The 24,037-nt window shown below is 42.6% G+C and overlaps 1 protein-coding gene across 22 annotated transcripts in view; it reads left to right on the top strand.

The window, feature by feature from the left end:
• The window catches only part of Trpm3 (transient receptor potential cation channel subfamily M member 3), an 818,801-nt gene that overhangs the window by 735,354 nt on the left and 59,410 nt on the right, over nucleotides 1-24,037 (top strand). For 6 of the 22 annotated variants that reach the window (XM_028763998.1, XM_028763985.1, XM_028763994.1 and 3 more), the window contains 9 exons: nucleotides 479-514; nucleotides 665-805; nucleotides 3,009-3,038; nucleotides 3,920-4,209; nucleotides 4,842-5,070; nucleotides 7,573-7,740; nucleotides 12,999-13,139; nucleotides 18,849-18,977; nucleotides 22,798-23,049. In XM_028763998.1, the coding sequence (XP_028619831.1) occupies nucleotides 479-514; nucleotides 665-805; nucleotides 3,009-3,038; nucleotides 3,920-4,209; nucleotides 4,842-5,070; nucleotides 7,573-7,740; nucleotides 12,999-13,139; nucleotides 18,849-18,977; nucleotides 22,798-23,049 (1,416 nt within the window). The remainder of the gene's footprint in view (nucleotides 1-478; nucleotides 515-664; nucleotides 806-3,008; nucleotides 3,039-3,919; nucleotides 4,210-4,841; nucleotides 5,071-7,572; nucleotides 7,741-12,998; nucleotides 13,140-18,848; nucleotides 18,978-22,797; nucleotides 23,050-24,037) is intronic. The other 16 variants (XM_028763978.1, XM_028763979.1, XM_028763984.1 and 13 more) reach the window with 4 other exon arrangements.

Genomic DNA, 24,037 nt, shown 5'->3' with positions numbered 1-24,037 from the left:
CACACACACACACACACACACACACACACACACACACACTTTAAGCACAAGGAACATGCATATACAACTCCATTCTGACACTATGAACTATGAAATCCTGTTCCTGTTTTTGGGGTGTCAGGGAGCACCAGTGTATGCGACCAGCTAACAGAGGTCTTGTGTTCCAGCAGACCTGATCTTTAAGTGGTCCCCTCCCTGGTGGTGACATTTGTCTTCTGAGAGGAGTCTTCCTTTTGTGAGTGGGGAGAAAACAAAAGGTCGGCCTCCTGGGTCAGGAACAGAGAGGGCACAAGAGTATGAAGGGACCCTGCATCTAGTAGCTGGGAATGATACAGTCCTTGCCTTGTCTAGCCTGTGTTTCTCTCTGCTACACTGGTGTTTTTTTCTCCCCAGCTGAAGACTTGAATAAATAATTTGATTTTCTGTTATTGCCGGCGATTACCGCATCTTCTTATTTAACTTATGTCTTCTTTCCAAGCGAGAGTATCCAGGTTTCGGTTGGATCTATTTTAAGGTGAATTAATTAACCAGCATAATAATACATTCATGTTTCTTTTTTCAATATATTTTTACTCTAAAATAGTTACAGAACACTTGCCAATGAACCCCTAGTAAACCACACTGTCTTTGTGGGTGTGTCTGTTGTTCCCTTCCTACCTAACAGGGAAACCTGCCCCCAGACTACAGAATCAGCCTGATAGACATTGGCCTGGTGATCGAGTACCTGATGGGCGGGGCTTACCGCTGCAACTACACGCGCAAGCGCTTTCGGACCCTCTATCACAATCTCTTTGGCCCCAAAAGGGTGAGCGTCTGGTTTGTTCTTAAGCTGTTTGGGGAAGACTAGGAAGGAGAGATTTGAGGTATAACCCCTTGCCTCCAAGGGGAAAATGAGTTGAAAAACAGAAAGTGCACCTCTCCTCCTTTTCCCACCCAAACTATGGAAATTTGTTATTCAATTTAAAATACTGACCAAACAAATTCTACACTGTTTTTCTTGAGATGACAGTCACACTTTGATCATCCTAAAAATGCCTGTCTAGTGTTGCTGTCTAAGTAACCACAGTCTCTCTGCTAGTCTTTCCTTCAAATAAAAATGATCTTCCATTTTGGGGTTTGGGGATGGGGGTTGTTTTGCTTTTTTGTGCCTGCAATTCAATTCCAGCAAAAAAAAATCTGTGCTTTTTCTGGAGCATCATTGGGTCAGTCTGTAGCAAAAGTGGTCCAGGCAGGGACGGCTTTGTCTTTTATCCCACAAGACGGTAACAGGGCATGTTTAGGACACATCCTCCAGGATCAATTTAGCCAACGATTACATTGTTTACATCTTGAGGACATTCTTAAGTGACGCTGTTTGGGGTTTGTTACTGTGTTGTTTGGTTGGTTCCTTCTGTGCCTAGCAACAGCCAAGCAACTCCATCGCCATAATTCCTGTCGAGCTGAGGCCCCACAGCTTTGGGCCACAGATGCTTTCATAAACAGGGTGGAATCTCAAAGGTGTGTTGTTTCTACAAACATAGCTTGGGCTTTACTCTCTGACCGAGGCTGGGGGACCCTGAGATGGCATCCCTAGAGCTGTTGTCTCTACTGGTAGTAGGCATAATATCTTTTTTTCCTGTCTTTTAAATATTGTACATGATTTTTCTTAATATTGGGGTATCATTATTTTCCCTTTACTTTGTGTAGTTTTTATTTTCTGACTTTTTTTAAATTTTTAACAGTTTTTCACTAATGAAAGGATTTTGTGGTCTATTAGAAAACCGAGAGAGGGGTACAAACAAGTTGGAATGAAGACAAAAAATTTAGATGTCTTCATTTCAGAAGTCAAAAGAGGGAGACCAGCTCCAGGCTATTCCAACTTGCATAATCAAGTCACATTCGCAGGAACTGTCAGCTCACAATTCTGATAATTCTTATAATTCTTATGCCCTCAGTAGTGTCCAAAATGACACCTACTGATCTGTTGCACTTAAAAGCACAGATCCCGGCCCACAGGCTGTAAGTTTGTTCTCCCTGTCATCAATACAAGCAAACTCTATAATCCCCAAATGGCCTTCTCTGTGGCCTTCAGTTGTGCCCATTTTACACATTCCCAGCACGCCCAGGGAAGTCACTACGTGCGTACTGTACCACTGAGTCACTTCTGCCACCCTCTGCACCTGCTCTGGGTCACACACCCTTGGTCTACTGTACAGCACCGGAAGATAGCTAGAGCAAGTGTCTAAACAAACCTTTTGAATTGCACCCCCAAGTCTCCAGATAATAGAGGTTTTCCAGAGGTTTGAGAAATATCTGGTTTGATCTGTTGATTGTTTCATTTTTTCATCTGTCTTCTCTGCTTACACTGCTGTAACAAAACACCATGGGCTAAGGGACATATAAATAGCATCAGTGTGTCTTTTGTGGCTCTAAGTCCAAGCACAGGTTCCGACAGATTGAGGATATGTAAGGGGTCTGTTTTCTCCTTTGCAGATGGCCCTTTCTGGCTGTGTCTTCACACGGGAAAAGGCAAACAAGCTCCCATTAGTCTTGATAAAGACACAAACTTCTTACAGGAGGTGTCTTTCATAATGAACTAACACTGTCCCCTCAAATATCTGCCCCAATTCCAATCCCTTGTCAGTTAGAATTCCTTCACATGATGGGGAAGGGGAGGAAAACAGTCAGACCATAAAATTCATTCAAGTGCTGGATGTCCTAGAGATGTCAATCAAGCAGGATGGTTATAGGAAAGGAAGAGACAGTTTGGTCCACAAAAGTCCTTATAAGCCTTCAATTCTTTCTCTTCAGTTTTCTAATCTTCTGTGCTTCACCAAAATCACAACATCCTCAACTCTCCTAGAATTTCTAAAAACATGTTCCTTTTGTTGTGTTTACTCAGTGACATAAAAATTAATGCTGTATGGTACAATAGAGTTCTTATATTATTTATTTGCCTTATAGTAGCATTCGTTTCTTACCTCAATGAAAACAAGATCTAACTTTGTTCACAACATTTTTTTAAACAGCCCAAAGCCTTGAAACTGCTGGGAATGGAGGTTAGTGTTTCCTCAAATTATTAGTGTCGATTATTCTCTTTCTCACATATTTAAAAGATATATGAATTCATTTTAATAATAAGGCTTAGTGCATGAATCTAAAATAAGGGAATAAAGATTTTTCCAAGTGCCATGATGGCAGCTCACAGTAGCATTTAAAATTCCACACTGAATTTATGTGAGCATTTGGGGGAGAAAAAAAAACAAAAGAAGTAAATCCTGTTGTAAATACCGACTTGAAAACCAAGTGTATAAACTCCACAGGCAAAATCAATTATAGATATTTACAATGGCAACAGACCGATAGAAAGCTGCAGCTGCATCTAACAGGGATGCAGGAGCTTGAGCGTTTGTGTTCCCATCTTTTGTTCATTGTTTATCGTTGTTCTGTGACAACCCAAGTATAGCTTATCCTTGCTTTTTTCAGAAAATAAATAATAAACATGGCAATGCTGTCCATCATGGGGTAGAGACAGCCACACCTGTGGAAGACGAAATGGACAAAAGTAAACAAAAAAAGGAAAGAAAGAAAATGATCTTTGAAAATATTTTTGGAATTTTAAAGACAGACTCTCATTATGTAGCCCGTCCTGGCCTCGAACCTACCCACCGTCCTCCTGTTGCTTAGAAAATGTCTCTTGTATTTGTTTTGTTTTGTTTTTAAGTAAAGTGTAAACTGACATGTCGGTAGCTGAGTATGCATTTACGAAGCCTGAATTAGCCCCGGAAGGAGCTTGTGAGTCTCTTTAGGATAAGAGCTTGTCTGATTTGTTTCAGTGTGGTTCTAGAGCTGAGCCCATGGAAAGGTATGCATAGAGTTTGTAATGAATTAGTGAGATTCACTTCAGACTCAGCCTGTGCTTGTCTCTCTATGATTGCAGGATGATATTCCCTTGAGGAGAGGAAGGAAGACAACTAAGAAGCGGGAGGAAGAGGTGGACATAGACTTGGATGACCCTGAGATCAACCATTTCCCATTCCCTTTCCATGAGCTGATGGTGTGGGCAGTCCTCATGAAGAGGCAGAAGATGGCCCTGTTCTTCTGGCAGCATGGAGAGGAGGCCATGGCCAAAGCCCTGGTGGCCTGCAAGCTTTGCAAAGCCATGGCTCACGAGGCTTCTGAGAATGACATGGTTGATGACATTTCCCAGGAGCTGAACCATAACTCCAGGTTAGCCAGCCAGCACATGAGGAGGGTTGGAGAAGAGGAAAACATAGACTCCAAATTCGAGACGTTCTGGGCTTCATAAAACTTTATACCATAGCAGAGTCACCCCGCTAGGACACACAGAGGGTAGGCATGAGTAATTTACCCTTATTGTGCACAATGCTGCCCAAGAGGTATAAAGACGGTACGCAGACTTCACCCATCCTCTCCAGTGCCCATGCCACAGATCACGTCATCATGCATTTTATCCAACTTAGGATATCATCTCAGAAAATTTAGGTAATTCGGCCAAGATTATAGATGGGTTCGAACTTGAGGTCTCTCTTATTTAAGAAGACACACTACACCTCGTCATTAGTTGATTATTCTGCCTCTTCCCTGACAGGCACTGAATTGGGGGCCTTGAGTGCAGGAGTCTAGCTTTAACTGACATCTTCAGTTCTAGACATGGTGTCTGTCACAGAGAGAATGCTTAAAGGATGTTGCCTTGGTGGGTTTATGAGTAGACTAGGCCTTACATGAAACGGCTACTCCACATAGCAAGCTACCTTCTCTAATTGAATGGTGGGGCCCCATCTCTGTTCTTGGGAGTCTCCACATTGGCCTAAAAGTGTCTCCTGCACATTGTCTTTCAGGGACTTTGGCCAGCTGGCTGTGGAGCTCTTGGACCAGTCCTACAAGCAGGATGAGCAGCTGGCCATGAAACTGCTGACGTATGAGCTGAAGAACTGGAGCAATGCCACATGCCTGCAGCTGGCTGTGGCCGCCAAGCACCGTGACTTCATTGCACACACGTGCAGCCAGATGTTGCTTACTGATATGTGGATGGGACGGCTCCGCATGCGAAAGAACTCAGGCCTCAAGGTCAGCATACCCAAAAAGGATCTGTTACTGTAGAATCCAAGGGTTGGTTGAAGTTTTCCAAGGAAATTTGTGGTGGGGCTAGGGATTGTCTTGTGTTGGAAATTGGTACTAACCCACTAGAAATTCACTAGAATCTCCCTAGAGATGTGATTTTCATTTAGAGTCAAGAATTTGAATTTGAGGTCTGTCACATGTAAGAAGGCAAGCTACACATGCTCTAGTCATTGCCTGATTATTCTGCCTCTATCTGCACGTGCCTTGGTTTGGGAGTCTTGAGGGCTGATCTCAAGGCCTACCTAAACAAACTCTTCTCTCAAATTCCAAAATACAGAGAACACACAGATGCTCTTAGGGCCATCATACACTCTGACATAGTCATGCTGCCACAGGAGTCTCACTTAAGCCATCCTTCAGTACCCTATAAGATTGAATGTCCTTCTGGTCCCACCCAGTCTAGTTTTGCACTGTGTGATATCATAGAGGCATGGGCTCTACGGTATGTGCTTGAGATATTTTAAATAAAGTTGAGATAGATTTGTTTATCAAGACATTATTCACTTTTAAAAAAAGAAAAGTGTTTGGAAATCAAACCCTGAACCTCACATATGTCAGTGAACTACATCCCTAGTCTCTATTATCAAATGAAGAAACACAAGTCACAGACCAGTTTGTGCCATTTAAGCACAGAATGAGAAGGTGTATACATATCTTTAACTATATAACTCAATTAAGGAGAAACATGTAATCAATTGTTGGCAGTAATTGCCTTGGGTATTGAAGAGACAGTTAAGGGACTTGTTCTTAAGAACAACAAGTTGGGTTTTAGATCTTGCCACATTTGTTTGTAGTTTTTCAGAGGCTCTCAGGGCCCCACACAAGCCAGGCATGTTCTCATTCTCTACCTTTAAGCTACACACTCAGCCCAGTCTTTGCTTCTTCTAATCCTTTTTTAATGATTTTTCAAGGAAAACATTAAAGTGAAAGGATTAAAGGGGGACATGGATATAGATGATCAAGAGAAAATGGAAGAGTGTTGGTTTTGTTTCATTTTTTATGGTGCCAGTTTTTAATTATATGTTTTAAGATAACAGCATGATGCTTTAACATACACAGAGTATGTATAACTACCAGAGTCAAGCAAATTGACACATTCATCATCTTACAGTTACCTTTTTTTTTTTTTTTTTTTGCCTGTGGTAAGATTGGCTAAAATATTCACTGTTAACAAATTGTTAGTATGTAGTATGTTGTCAGGAACATGTTGTTCATGATATGCATAAGCTCTCTTGATATGCTTGCCCCACAATTCTGCATCCCACAATCTTTGACTGCACTTTTACCGGATCAACACTGTCTGCCATACTCTACCTTGCTTGTGGGCTCTTGGCCCAAGGTTACAAAAAGGGTTCTATGAAGTGGGTCATGTACTACATCCCTGAGTCATGCTGCTAGTAGTGGCCAAGTCTGGCGACAGATGGAGAGCCAAGCCAATTCTCAGCTCTGAGGACAGGGCATTATACCCTACGACAATTGCCAGCATGCCATTTGAGCTTCTCAAAACACCTATAATTCAGAGTTATTTCTACCCCCTCCCCTCTTTTTGTAAGTCCCCCCATGGGTATTTCAAGGCCTGGCTGTACCTGTAAGCACATGATATTCACTGACCCTTTGGGATCTAAGTCCCTCCCCTCGGTGCAGTGTCTTCAAGGAGGCTCATCCTCAGGAGCCTTGTACAGTAGGACCATTTTAGAATTGAGAGAAGATGAAGCAGAGACTGTTCTTTGATAATGGAGGAGAGAGCTCTGCCACAAGAAAGTCTGTACAATGAGCATCCTGACACTGAAATTCACATGCAGTGTTTACAGTGTTTACACATGAAAGCAACGCAATGCTTCTCTTCCTGGGGCTTCTGTGCAAGGAGACCAACTATTCTTGGTGAATACAGATATCTCTGCGGGGGTCGGGGGGAATAGGTGATTCTGCTGTACATTCCCTAATTCCAGCAGAATATTGTACGGTAGATAAACTGATTCTCTGCATGTGTCTTCAAGGTCAATTTAGAAAACATTTCTTTATGGAGTTCATAAGCTAACATATCGACACTACTTGATACATTCACAAATAAATGCCAGTACATGTGTATGAAGTGATTTCTCCAAACCAAGAGCTGTTTAATGACTAAATGGAAATCTTATGTTTTTCTACCTTGGATAAGCTCCCTTCCCTCAGTTTTCCCCAGGAAAGTAAGAATTAATAGGTTAAGATTTACTTGAGCAAAATAAATAATGCATAGATGAACACAAAAAAATCTTTTTCACATGTGTTTAAATTTCCAAATATCCACATCCTTGTACAGTAAATACAACACCTGTGCATGTGCATGTGTGAACACAAACACACACACACTCAGAGGCCACATCCCAGGCTTTCTGATTCTAAGCAACCACCCTAATCTTAATCCTTTAAATGTGATTATTATTATTATCATTATTATTACTTTAGGTAATTCTGGGAATTCTACTTCCTCCTTCAATTCTCAGCTTGGAGTTCAAGAACAAAGATGACATGCCCTATATGACTCAGGCCCAAGAAATTCATCTCCAAGAGAAGGAGCCTGAGGAGCCAGAGAAGCCCACAAAGGAAAAAGATGAAGAGGACATGGAACTAACGGTAAGAAAACACTTATGCAGTTTTTCTCCCTGTGGGGAATCCCCCAATCCAGTCAACTATTGATGCTGCTGGGGTTCAGTAATGCTTGAGAGCAGATAAGGGTTCTCCAGCCCCTGCTAGGTCTAACCTTTTAAGTGTTGGGACTACAATATCCTAAGTCTCCTCTTTGTGCACAAACAGCACTTCTCTAGGATCCAACTGTATGGAAAGTCTTTCTGCCAATGGTGCCGAAAAACAAACCAATGAGATTCAAAGCCAGACACCCTCAATTTTCTGGGCAAGCATCCGTTTATAAACATGAAGATATGACTAGCAGTCTTAACACATGAATGAAAGGGAAGCCAGGAGTTGTGAGCAGCCAGCTTTGCTGAGCTGGAAGCATTCTGCTGGTCAGAAGCTAAGGCTGTATCTGTCTTCAGGGTCAAAGTCACAAAACCAGCACTAATTGAATTTTGAGGTTTGTATGGAAAGCTTTTATTAGCTTCCCAGTACAATTATAGAACATGGATGCTTTGTTCTGCATAGAGAAAAAGACAGCTATGCATGGAACCACTTCCCACAGCCCCCACCAGAGTGACATGACTGCCACTGGCTTGTGCCCAAAGGCTAAAAATAGCCTGCGCTATTAAAGGGGCACATAGGGCTTCGTAGCTTGGGAGAGCTGCATCAAACAGCAACTCTATAAGGACGGTTCTGAGGCTCCTCAATCTCCTTCACTGCCACTGGCTACAGGAGTAATGACCCAGAAGGAGCTGTAAGAGGAGAAGATGAAAATTGGTTTGGTTCAGGTGACAAAAAGGCCTGCATGAGTCTCCTCCCTGGAACGACCATGGGACATGTTCCTCTTCCATATGCACAGCATTTCTTTCCAGAAACCCCTTCCTAGGAATTTGATGAGAGATATGATCCTTCACTAACTGGATGAAAAGCCAACTTTTGTTTCAGCTCTCAGATCTCTCTAAAATTCTATGTAGGTATCTGTTCAAAAAACAAACAAACAAACAAACAAACTGCCCTGGCCTGCCCTGCAATGGCAGCAGAGACTGTCTTCCCTGAAGATCATGTCATAATTTTGATCTCTGAACTCCTCAGATGAGAAACGATATTTTAATCATGCTGATACTGAATTCCTGCTGGCTGTTCCAGCAGATAGGTAGAGTCAGAATTCTACCCTTTACTTTCCTACCCTACTTTCTTTGTGACCTTGAACACAATTTCATTCCTTCAAGAGTGGGCATATAGGTTTGTCTGACTCACAGGTGACTACATGGATTAAAGGATAAACCACCTAGGCCATGATCATTATGTAAAATGGATGGACAGACAGACAGACAGACAGACAGACACATAGATACATAGATAGATACATAAATACATAGATAGGTGCTTAGATAGATAGATAGATAGATAGATAGATAGATAGATACATACATACATACATACATACATACATACATACATTGATAAATACATAGATACATAGATACATAGATAGATGCAGATAGGTGCATAGATAGATAGATAGATAGATAGATAGATAGATAGATAGATAGATAGATAGATAGATAGATAGATGATAGATAGGATGAATGGGTAGGTAGATGGATAGACAGACAGACAGACAGACAGACAGACAGACAGACAGACAGACAGATGATAGACTAACCATTAGGTACATGGATATAAACTTACACTAACAACTAAACATTAATAAATGTTTGCTTATGGTGTTGAAAGTGCTGCACACTCTATCTGCCTCCACTACTCATGGGAACACGTCATGCCTGTCAGGTAAATACTGTTCTACCTCACAGATTAAAAAGCAAGGACTCAGAGATTAAATTGCCCACATTTGCCCAGCTGGTTAGTTGTAACGGTGGTATTAGAATCCAGGTATACATGTTCCATTAGCTATTGTTATATATTTAACAACCTTTGCCAACTGTCAAGGGAGAGAGAATTACTTTCTATTATCAGATGGCCTTGCTTAGTGGATTTGGTTTGCCACAGAGTAGAGAGCTCTAAGGGATGGCAAGCGTCTCAGATCAAGTAAGGTGTGGCTCCCTCACAGGAATAAATCCTGAGAGGAGAGCCCAGAAGCTGAGTGGTATTTTCTATGGCTGGGTATAGAGAAAGGCGCTTCCCTTGTCCCCTAAGAGCTTTTGGGACTTTTATCCTTCAGGAAACCACTGTAAAAGATGTCTCCCTAGTCCCAGAGCCCAATGGGCTTGCCAGTGAGTAGATCCCAGCCAGCACTGTTCACTGAGAACCTGAGTAGGAGGGATGATGATAAGTAGGAACGTCAGAAAGAAGATTAAGGTGGTGACTTGTGGGCTACAGGCTTTCAGTCAGGGAAACACTGTCTTTGCAAGAGAGCTTCTTTTCACTCTGATGGCAAAGTCTGTTTTTGCTTCTCTGGTGAACATCTCACCTAGACGGATTGGAGAAAGGTGCTTGTTGACAAGACTATTCCCTTCATAAGGCTGATATTTGAGCTTCTAGCAAAACAAATACATCCTTTCTGAGACTAGGACATCCTCAGTTGCTTCCAATGACAGCTAAGAATATCCAGGCACTACTTTGTCCATGTTTGTAGCCTTTAGCAGCTTAATTTACATTAGAGAATCTTTCTTCACATTGACACCTGTCTCAAATCTTCACTGGGCAATCATATTTGACCCTGTTCAAACCTCTTCCTCTACAAGAAAATATATTTTTTTGTTCTCAATTTTAAACAGCTTTTTAAGGTTTCTTTTATACATACATGGCCCTGTTAAATTCTGATTTAAGCAATGCTAAGGGAAAGGTTTGACCACAGGGAAAAGAAATCAACAGAATCAGCGAATTATGCTGCTAAGGCTGGAGCTGATGAAATGGCAAGACTTGAAAAACGAAACTTTACAAGTGTACCCTCCCCTGAGTATGTGTGACTGATACCAGAAAAAGCAGGATGCAGTGCTCTTGTTTCGTCTCCATAGCCAAATAAGTGTGCCAGCCTGAACTTAAGCCTAAGACAGTCTCAGCTCATGCAAAGGTCCAGGGCTTTACTAGGAAAGCCACTGCCCCTAGACTTTACCCCAAGATGTCACTCTCCAGGATACCTAAAAAACTTTAAATCATCTTTACTTTCATTCCATCATGTCCCCAAGTGGCCCCATGATACTGAGCATAAAAATAAGCAGGACAGGAAGAGAATAATTGTTACATAAATTCTAGGACAAATATCTCATACAGTCAGGGTCTCTCGAGGCCAGCCGCCAATGCTGATAGGACTCTCCTGTGCTTAACCCATCAGAATATTGATTCTGTACACTGATGGATGTAATAGCCATGTGAAATCTTCCTGTCCATTAGCTCAAGGCGCCTTTCTCACCAGGATATACAAATGAATGGGAGTTTCTCCCCCAGAAATACTACTGGATAGACATAAATCATCTTTGAGCATCATACAGTCGAATGGACTGGCTATAAGGAAATCATGGAAATACTTGGAACTAACATTTGTATGTGTTATGTCAGGTGACTGAAAAACTAAACCATGTAGTAGTTATCCCTGTCCTCAATGTCACTGCAAATTGCTATCATTGCTATAATTAAATCTCTTAATGTGAAAGTCATGGGCCAAATACTGTGTCTGATCCCAAATCCTTGTCAATTCTGAGCAGCTATAATACCTTATCCTATTCTCACATATGAGTCTCAGGTTGGGAGGTGGAACAGGAGTGTGGCTCAGCGGGTAAGAGAGTATGTTGTAAAAGCTTGAGGACCAGAGTTCAAACCCCAGACGCATGCAAAAAGCCAGCTATAGTCACATGTTCCTGTAACCCAGTGCCAGGAAGGGTAGGCAGAGACCGGAGGCTCACCAGGATTTACTGTCCACCAGACCAACTCCAGATGCAGTGAAAGATCATGTATCAAGGGGACAAAGGGGAGAGCGATACAGCAGTATACATACCTAATACTCTCCTCTGGCCTCTGTATGCACATATGTACATACTTGAACATACATCACACGTTCACCACATGTGCACAAAAAAGAAAAATCCAATTTCCCCACATTGTAGAACTAACCTTGTCTTCCAACAATATTAAAGGATTAAAGCCTGTACTTTGTCCTATTCTAGATTCTCATGGCATGCATATCTTTCTGGTGAGGGACTCTTCAGACAAGAGTATCCAAGAAGGTCCCAGATAACTTTAAAGACTACCTAGTAGCTCCTGAGCACTGTATTACGTGCCCAACACGACTGTGTAAGAAAGGACCATAGCTCAATTTATGGCTGAAAAAAGCAGTTCTCAGAGGAGTTTAAACCACCTTCCCAGGAGTCCACAAACTCATCTTGGAACTCCCTCTCCTATCTGAGTCATCCAAAGGCCTAGAAGCCTTCACTATTAGGCTCTCCAGCCATCTCTGTGACATCCTGTTGCTTGCTACCCAGGTGTGTCTTCCTGTTCTCAGATTCTGCTGATTTTGCAATATTTGGTCATTATTACTCATATGGCTACTGTTGTGATGAACAGCAGGAGAATCCGTGTTTATAAAGATCTCCAGCAGCTTAGGGATAAGGACCATTGCAGATCAGGTCTACCTCAAATCATTCTCCTAGCCCATTTGGTTGCAGAGAAAGACACTGTACCCAGGAGTTACATACAATTGATAACAGCAGTAATTCTGATCTTATGGGGTTTTAAATGGAGAGACCAATGCCTGTGTTTTGATATGGGTAAAGATATTTCTATCCCAACTAAACTCCAGGCACTTCAGATGAGTTACTACTTGAATACTCCTGCTCTTTAGATATATGATGGACTCTAGTCCAATCGATCTTTGACTGGAGAGTCAGTAGCACAGCCATAGACAGAATTTGAATACATATCTAGTGTGTCTCATATACATATGGGAAGAAAGTAACAGAATTGGGACAGATTCCTGTAGCCTGGCCTTCCCAAACACCACTTATTATCCCTTTCAGAACTCAGCGTGTAATCTCCTGCTTACCTTAGAAGGTCCAGATTGTAAAAGAAGAGAAAGCTCAAAACGTATTCCCCAAGCCTTCCATTTTCAGCAGAAGAAACATGCAGTTTATACTAATATGGTGCAAACTCACACATAGGAACGGCATGCCTTTATATGTCTGGGGTGTTGGGCTTATATTCTTGGGTTCTGTGAGCTCTCAGGTGTCATGAGGATCCATTCCCCATCTACAAAATGGCCTAAAGAGCCCAGCCATGATAGTCTCTGTTCTCTACCACTATAGGCAATGCTGGGGCGAAGCAATGGGGAGTCATCCAGAAAGAAAGATGAAGAAGAAGTTCAAAGCAGGCACCGACTAATCCCCGTGGGCCGAAAAATCTATGAGTTCTACAACGCACCCATCGTGAAGTTCTGGTTCTACACTGTAAGCGCTTTTCTTCTCCCTTTCCAAATGACTAGCCACAGGAGAAGGTGTCCCTGGCTCAGTCACCTGAGTGGTTTTCACTGAGTAGTGTCATAAGTAGCACATGTGCAGGAATGCAAGCTCAGTGAACATGGTTTTCCAGTAGCTTTGCAAGATTTGTGGACTTTGGTAAGCAGCTTCCATGGGCTGCCTTTCTCCTTGCCACAGACAGTAAAGGAACTGACAGGGGTGAGGAGTCATAGAAACAGATGTGAGATGTGTGTATGGGTTTAGTCCAACCTGAAAAAAAGATGTCTATTTTCAGAACATTCTCCTTTGTTGAGATCTAGGACAGAGTGGCCATTACAGGTGCCCATCCAGGGCTTCAAGGGAACCTTTGGTGAGTCAGGTTGAAGCACAGTGTAGATGTAGCACCTCTGGGGACAGACAGTGTCCATAAGTCACAGCTTCCAACCTGTCACACCTTCTCACTCAGACACAATTAAACATCACGCAGCTCAAAGAAAGAAAACTGGCAGCCCTGGCAAGCGTTCTTCAGGAATCACACCCTACATACACTTCCTGCCTGCAAAGCCATGGGCTGTCCCCGAAATAGCGTCTGATGTAGTAGAAAGAGACATAGCTGGGTTTCTTTTCTCCTTTCCAATGACATCTTCCAGCGGTTCTCAACCTTTCCTAATGCTATGAACCTTTAATACAGTTCCTCACGTTGTGGTGGCCCCCAACCATAAATTAATTTTATTGCTACTTCATTAACCTCAATCTCGCTACTGGTGTGAATTGTGATGTAAAAATCTGGTATTTCCAATGGGGTGGTGACCCACAGGTTAAGAACCGCTGAAGCTAAACATGAGCTGTTGGCCTGCCCATCTCTAATTCTGTCCAACTCACTAGAGTGACATAGATAAAGGACAATGTGACTGTATTTTTAGACTCTCTCACGCCAGCTGCAGAGCAGTCATTAGAATCAATGACAAGATAATCTAGGTCTGTGCACAAGAATGCTCGAGCAACCGCGTAAGTTGCTTCCTGCACAGTCCAGTATGCAAATATTTAACACTGCCTTGAAAGAAAGACTTTACATCCTCCACACTGGTGATATTCTAGCTAGGATAAATCCTTGTCATGCAGCAATATCCTTGGTCTGTGCCCACCAGATGCCAGTAGCACACTCTGTCCTTTATGGAGGACAGCCAAAATGTTTCCAGGCATTTGTGAGATTAAAAACTACCACTGGTTAAAAGTCATTACTTTAAAGGATGATCTTAACGGAGAATGAGAGACTACAAAAAAAACCGCACATATTGCATGTATATTCATTTTTAGTAAAACAAAATTTCAAATGCATTGACATTGTGAAATAATCTCCACCACAGAATAGCATACATTCAAATATCCAGTTTATGCTTTTACAACGCAGCAGAGCTGTGACTACATATAGGTCCACCTTCATCCCTCTGTGCTGTGTGACACGAAACAAGTCACTTTCCTATTCTGTCTGTCCCTTCTATAAGTTAGGAATAATAATCCCACCTACTTTATGAAGATTAATGTGTTGAAGTATATAAAACACTCACAATAGACTCTGGACTGGTAATTACAATGTGAGGGTAGCTAGTGCTGTTCCTTAACTAGTCACATTTCAGAGAGGTAATCAATGCCAGAGTCATCTGTCCACTTGACACCAGGAGCATCACGTATTGAGCAGCTACTATGGTTAAGCAAGGTTCCAGATGCTTCCCAAATGATCTCCCTGAGGCTGACAACGGCTTCATCAATATAACATCTGTACCTCCTTTTCTTGCCCACATCTGCCCTTCTGCTTCTATCCTTCTGATTCAGTTGACACAGCCAAAAATAGATTAAAAACCTATAGCCAGAAAGAAACTCTGCTCTTAAGGTCTACAAACTAAAGCTTATTGCCTTTCTTTCTTTCTTCCTTTCTTTCTTTCCTTCTTTCTTTCTTTCTTTCTTTCTTTCTTTCTTTCTTTCTTTCTTTCTTTCTTTCTTTTTTCATTTATTCTATACTGCCGGGCCTCCAATCTAGTGCCTGAAGCATGGTAGGCAAGTGTTACACTACTGAGCTACAACCCCAGCCTGGTTTTGTTCGTTTGTTTCGGTTTTACCTTTTTTTAAAAAAGAAAAAAAAAAGATCGAAATAGCTTTTTAAAAATAATAGAATAGTTTGTAAAATATGAAGTTCAAATTTCAATATTTATTATACCTGGACACACATATGTGCTACAAAAAAAAGTTAATTATGAGCACATACACAAAAACAAACAAACCCTCTTGGCCTACAAAACCTTAAAGATTCATCCTGTGACTTTTTTGCAAATGTTAGCTGATTCCTGGTCCAAAGCATAGGAGAAATTGGTGGGAGGAACTGTGCAAAGAATTAAGCATCTCTTGGATGAACACTGACCCCACTTAGCCTTCCAAGCCATCTATCTGCCTTGACTTCTTCGTTGGTGCTCAACAGTCCCACCATTTTAGTTCCTTGATCCTCTTGGTCCCCACAGACTCAACTCAGACAATGTCTAGCCCCATTGCTTTTGCATCACACATACTCTGGCCAGTGGCTCTCAGCCTTGGCACCTCCATAGCAAGACCGGAATCACCCATAGCACTTTTGGTTTTGAGTCTTGTTTTTGTTTTAAGCCAGGGTCTCACTCAGGTTTTGCTCAAACTCCCGACCTTCTCACCTCAGCTTCTCCCAGAGGCCACTAGCAGGTTAGATGACTTACACGAGATGCCATGCATGAGCTGACACTTAAGCCCAAATTACTCTGCCTACCTTCCTTCCTCCAAATACACTAGACGTGAGTACAGAAGATGGACTCTCTTAGAGAAATTACTCTGAACATGAAGAATTTCTGAAAAAAATGAGTTCATATGTCACTGGGTGAACATGTGACAAGAAGAGACAATGCCTTGAAATATTTTGCGCTAAAACTCACAAAATATTAAAAACCAGGACATGTAGCAAGATTCACCCCATCAAGTGACCAGGATAGAAGCAATTCCAGGCCGAAGGGGGCAGAGGGTATTAGGCAGTTTCACCTGCTGACTGCCTTACTGCCTTGTCTATGTGTACAGGAGTGCAGAGAGCACGTTAGTGTTCTTGATTGTAACCTGAACCCATGTGGACCAAGTCAGACTTGGAACCAATATTTAAAGAATGCCTCTTTGATGAGAAAGCCCCACGACTCACTGGTGATTCTGACATGGGAGGTGTGGGTACCTAAGGCAAGGATTAATTTGACTGTAGTTGTGGGGATGTAAAAATTAAATCACCCTGGTGGAGAAGGAGCTCAGCTAACCCTCGGCAGCTGTAACACTCACTCTGTCACAGTCTGATTGTTCCAGATGTGACATTGTTTACTTCAGATGAACGAAGGGCTGGGAAGTAGCTCTCCGAAATAGAGTGCTTGCCTATTATGTATAACCTATCACACACACACACACACACACACACACACACACATACACACACACACTAAGAAAAAGAAAAATCTGGAAGGGAATTCTGTCCCGCTGTTATACCTGGGCATGTGTCAGCAATATAATGAGGGTGTCAGGATTACCTTCGAATCACATTAAAAGTCTATTCAAGTTATAAAATGAAGGAAGGAGCCCATTGGTAGATAAGACACCATCTCTCTGGTTCCACATCTCGATTCTGCTAGCCAGTCTGTGGCTTCTGCCACATAATTTACTTTTACAGCCCCAAGGTCACCCAATGTCTTCAGCTCCTCATATCCTCAGTCCTCCTGCCCACAGGCTGCCCTGTACCTTGCCACATGACCCACTAAGGAATGCAGACTGGAATCAGCTCACTCTGGGTTCCCACTCACAGCCCCTGAGGCCAGTCAGGGCCTTGCTCATCTGGGAGCATTGCCTACAGGAGGTTTTGCTCATCTGCCATTCCCCTTGGGGTAAATTTTCTTCTGCAAGAGTGCCACCAATTCTTCCCTTCCCACATTGACATCACTGAATCTTTCAGGAACAGACTCCAAGCTTTGGCCCTGAGGAGTGTAGCCCATGTCTAGCATTTCAGCCAGTCACATGAGGACTCAAACTCCAGATGCTGGAGCCTCAGGAGGATTTGATCCACTCTGGTACACACACAGGCCACACACCCCGGGCCTTCCCATAAACTGCCTTGTTTTCTCTTGTTTTATTTCAAAGAAGCAGAAATCTAACTCAAATATTCCAATCAGGGTAGGGCAAGATAACAGTACAGTGGGAAAACAGGTAAAATCCTCCCTAGGAAGCTGACCACTCCAGGTCAAGGATACCAGGGAGACATTATAATAAACTCAGGAAAGCTCAGAAGTGGAGCCTTGAGATTAATTCAAAGCTACTTACACAGTAGTTTCACCAACTTATAAGTACTATCTGTGTCTTTCTTTCTTTCTGGTAGCTATTAATCTACCTGGGAACTATCAGGGAGGTGGGGGAAATAAGTATATGTTCTTAATGTTTTCAAAACAATTTTTCAATAATAATTTAAAAATAAATAACATTTATTTTTTAAAATAAGTGTCACCCTATCATGGGAAGCCACATCTGTGCATAAACAAGAACAGCCCTGATAGCCCAGGTTCTTTTCTAAGTCAGAACTCCAGAATACATACAAAAACACACGCATACATACACACATGAACATACACACACATGAACACATATACACACAAATATGCACACACAATCACACACATACACACACACAAATACATACACATGAACACACACACATGAATACATACACATGAACATACACACACATGAACACACATACATACAAATACACACACATGCACACAAGAATACATATACATGAACATATATATATATATATATATATACACACACATGAACACATACACATGAACATACACATAATGAACATACATACACACATATACATGAACACATACACATGAACATACATACACATGAACACACACATGAACATACACACACAAGAAAACACATACACACAAATACACACACATGCATGTACATGCAGGCACACATACACAAATATGTACACATGAACATATATACACATGAACACACACACGAACACATGCACATGAACATACACACAATGAACACACATACACACACAAACACAAAACATAAATGAACACATACACATGAACATACACACACATGAACATACACACAATGAACACACATACACACAAACACACGCATAAACCAACAGCTGGTGACTGGCACACAGATTCATACACGGTAACACAAAGGTGCAAAGTTGGGCCCCAGAGGCACATATAAGGGTCAAAACTAACTTCAAAAATAAAATTATTTTAACTGTGGTAGCCTTTTTAAAACTTAATGTGGGGCAGAGATGGCTGAGCAGGTAAAGATTCTTGCCATCATCCCAGTGGCCTATGTTCAATCCTCAGAGCCCACATGGTGGATGGAGAGAAGCAGCGTCTAAGAACTGCCTTCGGACCCCCACAGGAATCCACACAGAAAATAAATAAATAAATAAATAAATAAATAAATAAATAAATAAATAAATAAATATTCTTTGATATTTAAAACTCTAGATCTCATTTGTCATGGGCTCCCTGCTTACTGACCTTAACCTGTGCTGCCACAGTGCAGCGGTGTAGCCCGGGACCCAGCTCCCAGGCCTCTGCAGTTAGACTACCGTATTGTATTTCCTTGCAGCTGGCATATATTGGATACCTGATGCTCTTCAATTACATCGTGTTAGTGAAGATGGAACGCTGGCCTTCCACTCAGGAATGGATTGTCATCTCCTACATTTTCACTCTGGGAATAGAGAAGATGAGAGAGGTAACGACTTCGTAAATGAAAACGGAAGGGAGATGTTGGCTCATGATATCTTAGGAAGAAGAGCCAAGAGGGGAGCTTGGGGTCCAAATTGAGCCCCAAACTGTGTTCTGGAATGCTGCTGAGGGATGCTGCAAACCTAGAGAGGTTTCCTAGGGTGATTAAGTCTGTTTCCTGCTCACATGCCTTTTGCCCCAAGACATCCTCCATTGGCTTTCGATATCATTTACACCTCTGTCTTCTCATCCCTGTGAAAATGACTCTTAAATTTTGCTATTCTTAACTCCAATTTCACCCCCTTACTTGGGATCTCCTTGGACACTGTCCACCAATCCAGTGTCACCTCTCCAAATGTGTCTCAGCAACTTGCCATCAAGCCCAGTTCCCTGAGTTCAATGCCCAGAACCCACATGGTGAGCAGAGAGAAACAACTTCTCTGTGTGTATCCTTTTATTCAGTTTATTTTTGAGTTGGTTCCTTCTTGATGTCTGTCATGCACATGCTGGGTGTCTGCCAGCCTTCCGCCCCTAGGGAGAGCCATAGAGATTGGGCACACAGTTGTGGTATTTCAGGTTGAGGATGTATTAGCCTCTCTCCTCACCTACCTCCAGATAGCCTAAGAAATGCCACCCCTATATAACGTGTTTGAAGCTAACCACATGAACAGGACATCGTATTCGGTGCTAAAATAAAAAGAAATGAGCTATGAGGCTATGGGAAAATATAGGTGTGCATTATGAAGAGAAAGAAATCTGAACAGGATACAGTCTGTATGATTCCAGACATGAAATTCTGGGGAAACTTATGGGGGGGGCACTATGGAACCAGTAAGATTGGTGGTTGCCAGGGGTAGGACTTTGGAATGATGGTAAGTGAAGCCCAGGGCTTCTAAGAGCACAAAATACTTTGTATGCTATTCTAGTGTTGGATTCAAATGATTCCACATAGGTTCAAACCCATAGAATGTACCCTGATGTGGACTGTAGTCTCTGAGTGATAATGTCAACATCCAATCCATCACTTAAGCACTTTGTAGGGATCCACATTTACTATGGAAAGTGCTTTCTGCATACTTAAAGCTTCTCCAAACGCTTAAGATTTTTAAAAAAGAAAAAAAGGAAACGAAACAAGAAAAAAGAAAACAAAAAAGAAAAGCTAACCCCAACCTCCCTTTAGATTTCAAGAGCTTCTAAAATCTATGTGGTCAAGAAACAGTCCACAAGAGGGCGCAGCAATCCTGCTCAGTGCTCTCCACAAAGTCCCAACCTCACCAGAGAAAACCTGCAGGGAAGACAGGCTTGCTAGGTGAAGCAACTCTGCAAGTTCCCTGAATCTGCAGTGAGTGGGAAGGGCCTTTTCAGTAGGAAAGGATCCTGTCAAGTCTGTGTTGCTGGGAGCTCCAGAACAATCCTGGTTTCTTTATTACAGTGGGTGGGTACCGAAGGGGGCAGGGCCAGTTGTTAAAACCCACAAGCCCACCTTTGTCATCTAGACAGCTTCATAGATTCTTGCCCTATTGAATTTCATCTCTGGGATGTTTTCCAAAGAAGAAAGATGCGGTATCTATTAAATTTGATTGCACTGAGATTGAGACACACACACTTATATTTCGGCACCTTTCTCTGGAGCTGTTTGGATGCTATTTTTATTCTAATTAACATTCCCCCGTCCCGGAAGTTTGAGAGTGAGTATATAAGTCTCATCTGACTAGAGACTGGATTAAATGACTAAGGGACTAAGGCAGGGAGATGTCTTCTTGAATTGCTGTGGCCAATTCTCTGAGATGGTTTCTGCCATTCATAGGGCCTTCCGTTTCTTGAGCAGTAAGCTGAAAAAAACAGTAATAAATTTGCCTGGGACTTTGTATAGCTCTGAGAACTGAGCCCGCTAGAGGCCCCTGCCGCTGTGTGATGCCAGCTGGCGTTGAGGAGACTTAATACCCAGCCACATATTCCTTCCCCATCACAAGCAGAGGAGGGAAAGACTGGAGTGTGGAGACTGGAGGCTGTCCAGGACTAGGCTGGAAGAAGACAGGGAGCAGCCTGTACTCCTCGGACTGTTCTAGAGGAGCTGCCAAGTGGGCGGGCTGCCAGCAACCTCCAGGCCTGGCTATCCATTTCTTATGAAGCTGCATGTCATGGCAGGCAGGGTGGGGCTTCCGATGCTGGGTCAGGACTGGGTCAGCTGAAGAGTGCTTGTCTCTGTGGAAGATGTGGGAAGTGAAGTTGTGCCTTTTTTGTGCCTGACCTTTTTCTCTGCAACTGGTGTGGTCACCTTTTCCCCCTATCCTCATGTCCTTACTTTGAACTCTGTAAGGAAAGGCTCAACAGAGTGGGTGACAACTCTCACAAGCCGTGGCCTTTCTGCCTCCTTGTGGTTGGTACACAAGCCCTTGGGAACTCAGACGAAAGATCCTGGAAGCATGGAAAAGTTTGCATGCTTCCATGCCTCCCAAGTGAACACAAGGAAGGCTGTGGTTTCATGTGCTGCCTTCCTATTCTCTTTAGCGCATACTTCTGCATGTAGTCACCAGAGCTAAGCCACAGTAATCCCTTAATACTATGGAACTGTTTACAGCAAGCCTTAGTAGACGTTATCTCACCCAGTTCTCCCACAAGTCTGTGAGGTCAGTGGCAGCCACGATCCCATCCATCCCCCGTTTACAGGTCTGAGAAACAAGATTGAGCAATTGTTTGGTACGCCACAACTAGAAAAGTGAGCTAGGTCTGAAACCTCTTGGGTCATCTGAATCTCACTTCCCTTTCCACTCCCCCATGATGCTCTACTACAGTGGTTCTCAACCTGTGGGTTTTCTACCATTTGAGGGTAGAATGACCCTTTCACAGGGGTCACCTAAGATCATCAGAAAACGCAGATGTTTGTATTATGATTCATAACAGTAGCAAAATTGCAGTTATGAAGTAGCAACAAAAATGATTTTATGGTTGAGAGGGTCACCACAGCATGAAGAACTTTATTAAAGGGTCACACATTAGGAAGGTTGAGAACCACTGGTCTACTAGGTCCTGGCATTCCAAGGCCTGTGTTAAGGGATGGCTTAGCAGTGATGAAGCAGAGAAGGAACTCAACCATTTACTCCTGGTTCAGCAACTCTCTCTTTATCTATCTATCTATCTATCTATCTATCTATCTACCTACCTACCTATCTACCTATCCATCTATCTATAGAAATAATGAAAGGAACCTGAATTGGGGTACTGCTTAATGATTCTTTGCTTACACACTCAACTCTAATCACTGACCACATCATGGTTTAGGTCGTTAAAGAGCTGACTATGTGTTCCTCAGAAAATGAATGGTAGGCTGGTGGCCATAATGATGGCAGGGATGCCTTTAGAAAATAGCTGCCACCATGTGTTGATCTAATGGGACTTAGAACTCAGTGACAACCATGGTGTTGGTGAAGCCACTAATGGGGTCGAGACTTGGTGATGCAAGAGGAATGAGGGTGTCCTGTAGGAGTGGCTCATGTCACTCAGTACTGAAGAGCTGTTTACTGAGATGAAGATTTTTGTAGCTCTGCAATGTGTTGGGAATCCATAATGTTATAGCAAAAGCCTGCAGTGCCTCAGAATTGCCAGACAATGCCAAGGATGAAACCTGTTGTTTATATCTGCTTCTAGACTGTGAGCATCTGGACGACCTAAGCTTAGCTCAATTGTGAATTCATAGTATACAAGTATTCAAGTAGACACGGGTCCAGATAGCCTCTTATGTCAGCTAATAGACAAAGAAAGCACTTTCCAGCTAAGCTGAAAGTCTAGGAGAAGCCAGACCTAAGCCCTCTCCTCCTGCCTTGTAGATTCTGATGTCAGAGCCAGGCAAGCTGCTGCAGAAGGTGAAGGTGTGGCTTCAGGAGTATTGGAATGTCACAGACCTCATTGCCATCCTTCTCTTCTCGGTGGGAATGATCCTTCGTCTTCAAGACCAGCCCTTCAGGAGTGACGGGAGGGTCATCTACTGTGTGAACATCATCTATTGGTATATCCGTTTGCTAGACATCTTCGGCGTGAACAAGTATCTGGGCCCATATGTAATGATGATTGGGAAAATGGTAAGCATGGTCATTTGGTTTTGTGTTACACATTCTCAGAGCCATGATCATAGAAAGAGAAACGTGATTCATTTGGATTTGCTACCAAGGTCTGCATGAGATGGCCCCAGAGTTGTTTTTGTTTTTAAATTCTCATTGAGTGTTTTATGAATTTGACTATAATTGCTATATAAAAACTAAAACATTTAATCACCAGCCACCTATTTCCTTACTGAAGCATATGGAAAGGTCACCTGCTTTATGTCATGCTGAGCAGTGGTGCCATAGGCCTCTGATCTGAGGACTCAGGGGGCAGAGGCATGTGGACCTCTGCGATCGAGACCAGCCTTATCTACAGAGCTAGTTCTAGGACAGCCAGGGCTACACAGAAAAAGCCTTTCTCTAAAAGAAAAAGAAAAGTTGGGCAAAAATGCCATTTTGTGAGATTGGAATAGAGGGAGAGGGAGGAGGGGGGAAGGTGCTCAGAGAGACACCTACAAAGGACAAAAGGACCACAGGCCACCATGATTTCACTCAGAATGCCCACCATGGCCAGGTTTGGAGAAGACTTGGTCTCAGATAAAGGTGTTAACAGATTTTGAAGACTCCTAAAAGATGAGCTCTTGAGGTGACTTTGAAAGCTGGGTGTGGTTGTGTCACTTCGATTCCCAACACTCATAAGGATCCCAGATTCCAAGCCACCCAGGGCTACATAGCAAACCTTGTCTCAAATGCCTTGAAGGTAAAATAAGATCAAACAAAGATCTCTGTAAAAGTGGGGTTTGGCCCACAAAGGGAAGATTGAGTTGGGCAGGCAGGATCTGAGTCCAGGGAATTTGTGAATACTGGGGAAAACTATCCAGCAATCCTGGCTCCTGGAAGCAAGACACTTGCTCCTTTAATTCTAGAAAAGAAAGGAAAAGAAAAGAAAAGAAAAGAAAAGAAAAGAAAAGAAAAGAAAAGAAAAGAAAAGAAAAAAGGGAAGGAAAGGGGAGGGGAAAGGGGAGGG

This window comes from Grammomys surdaster, unplaced genomic scaffold (assembly GCF_004785775.1).
Source record: "Grammomys surdaster isolate TR1022 unplaced genomic scaffold, NIH_TR_1.0 141, whole genome shotgun sequence".
Lineage (NCBI taxonomy): Eukaryota > Metazoa > Chordata > Mammalia > Rodentia > Muridae > Grammomys > Grammomys surdaster.
The sequence above is the reverse complement of the archived record's forward strand: the minus strand, read 5'-3'. Positions and strand labels throughout refer to the sequence as shown.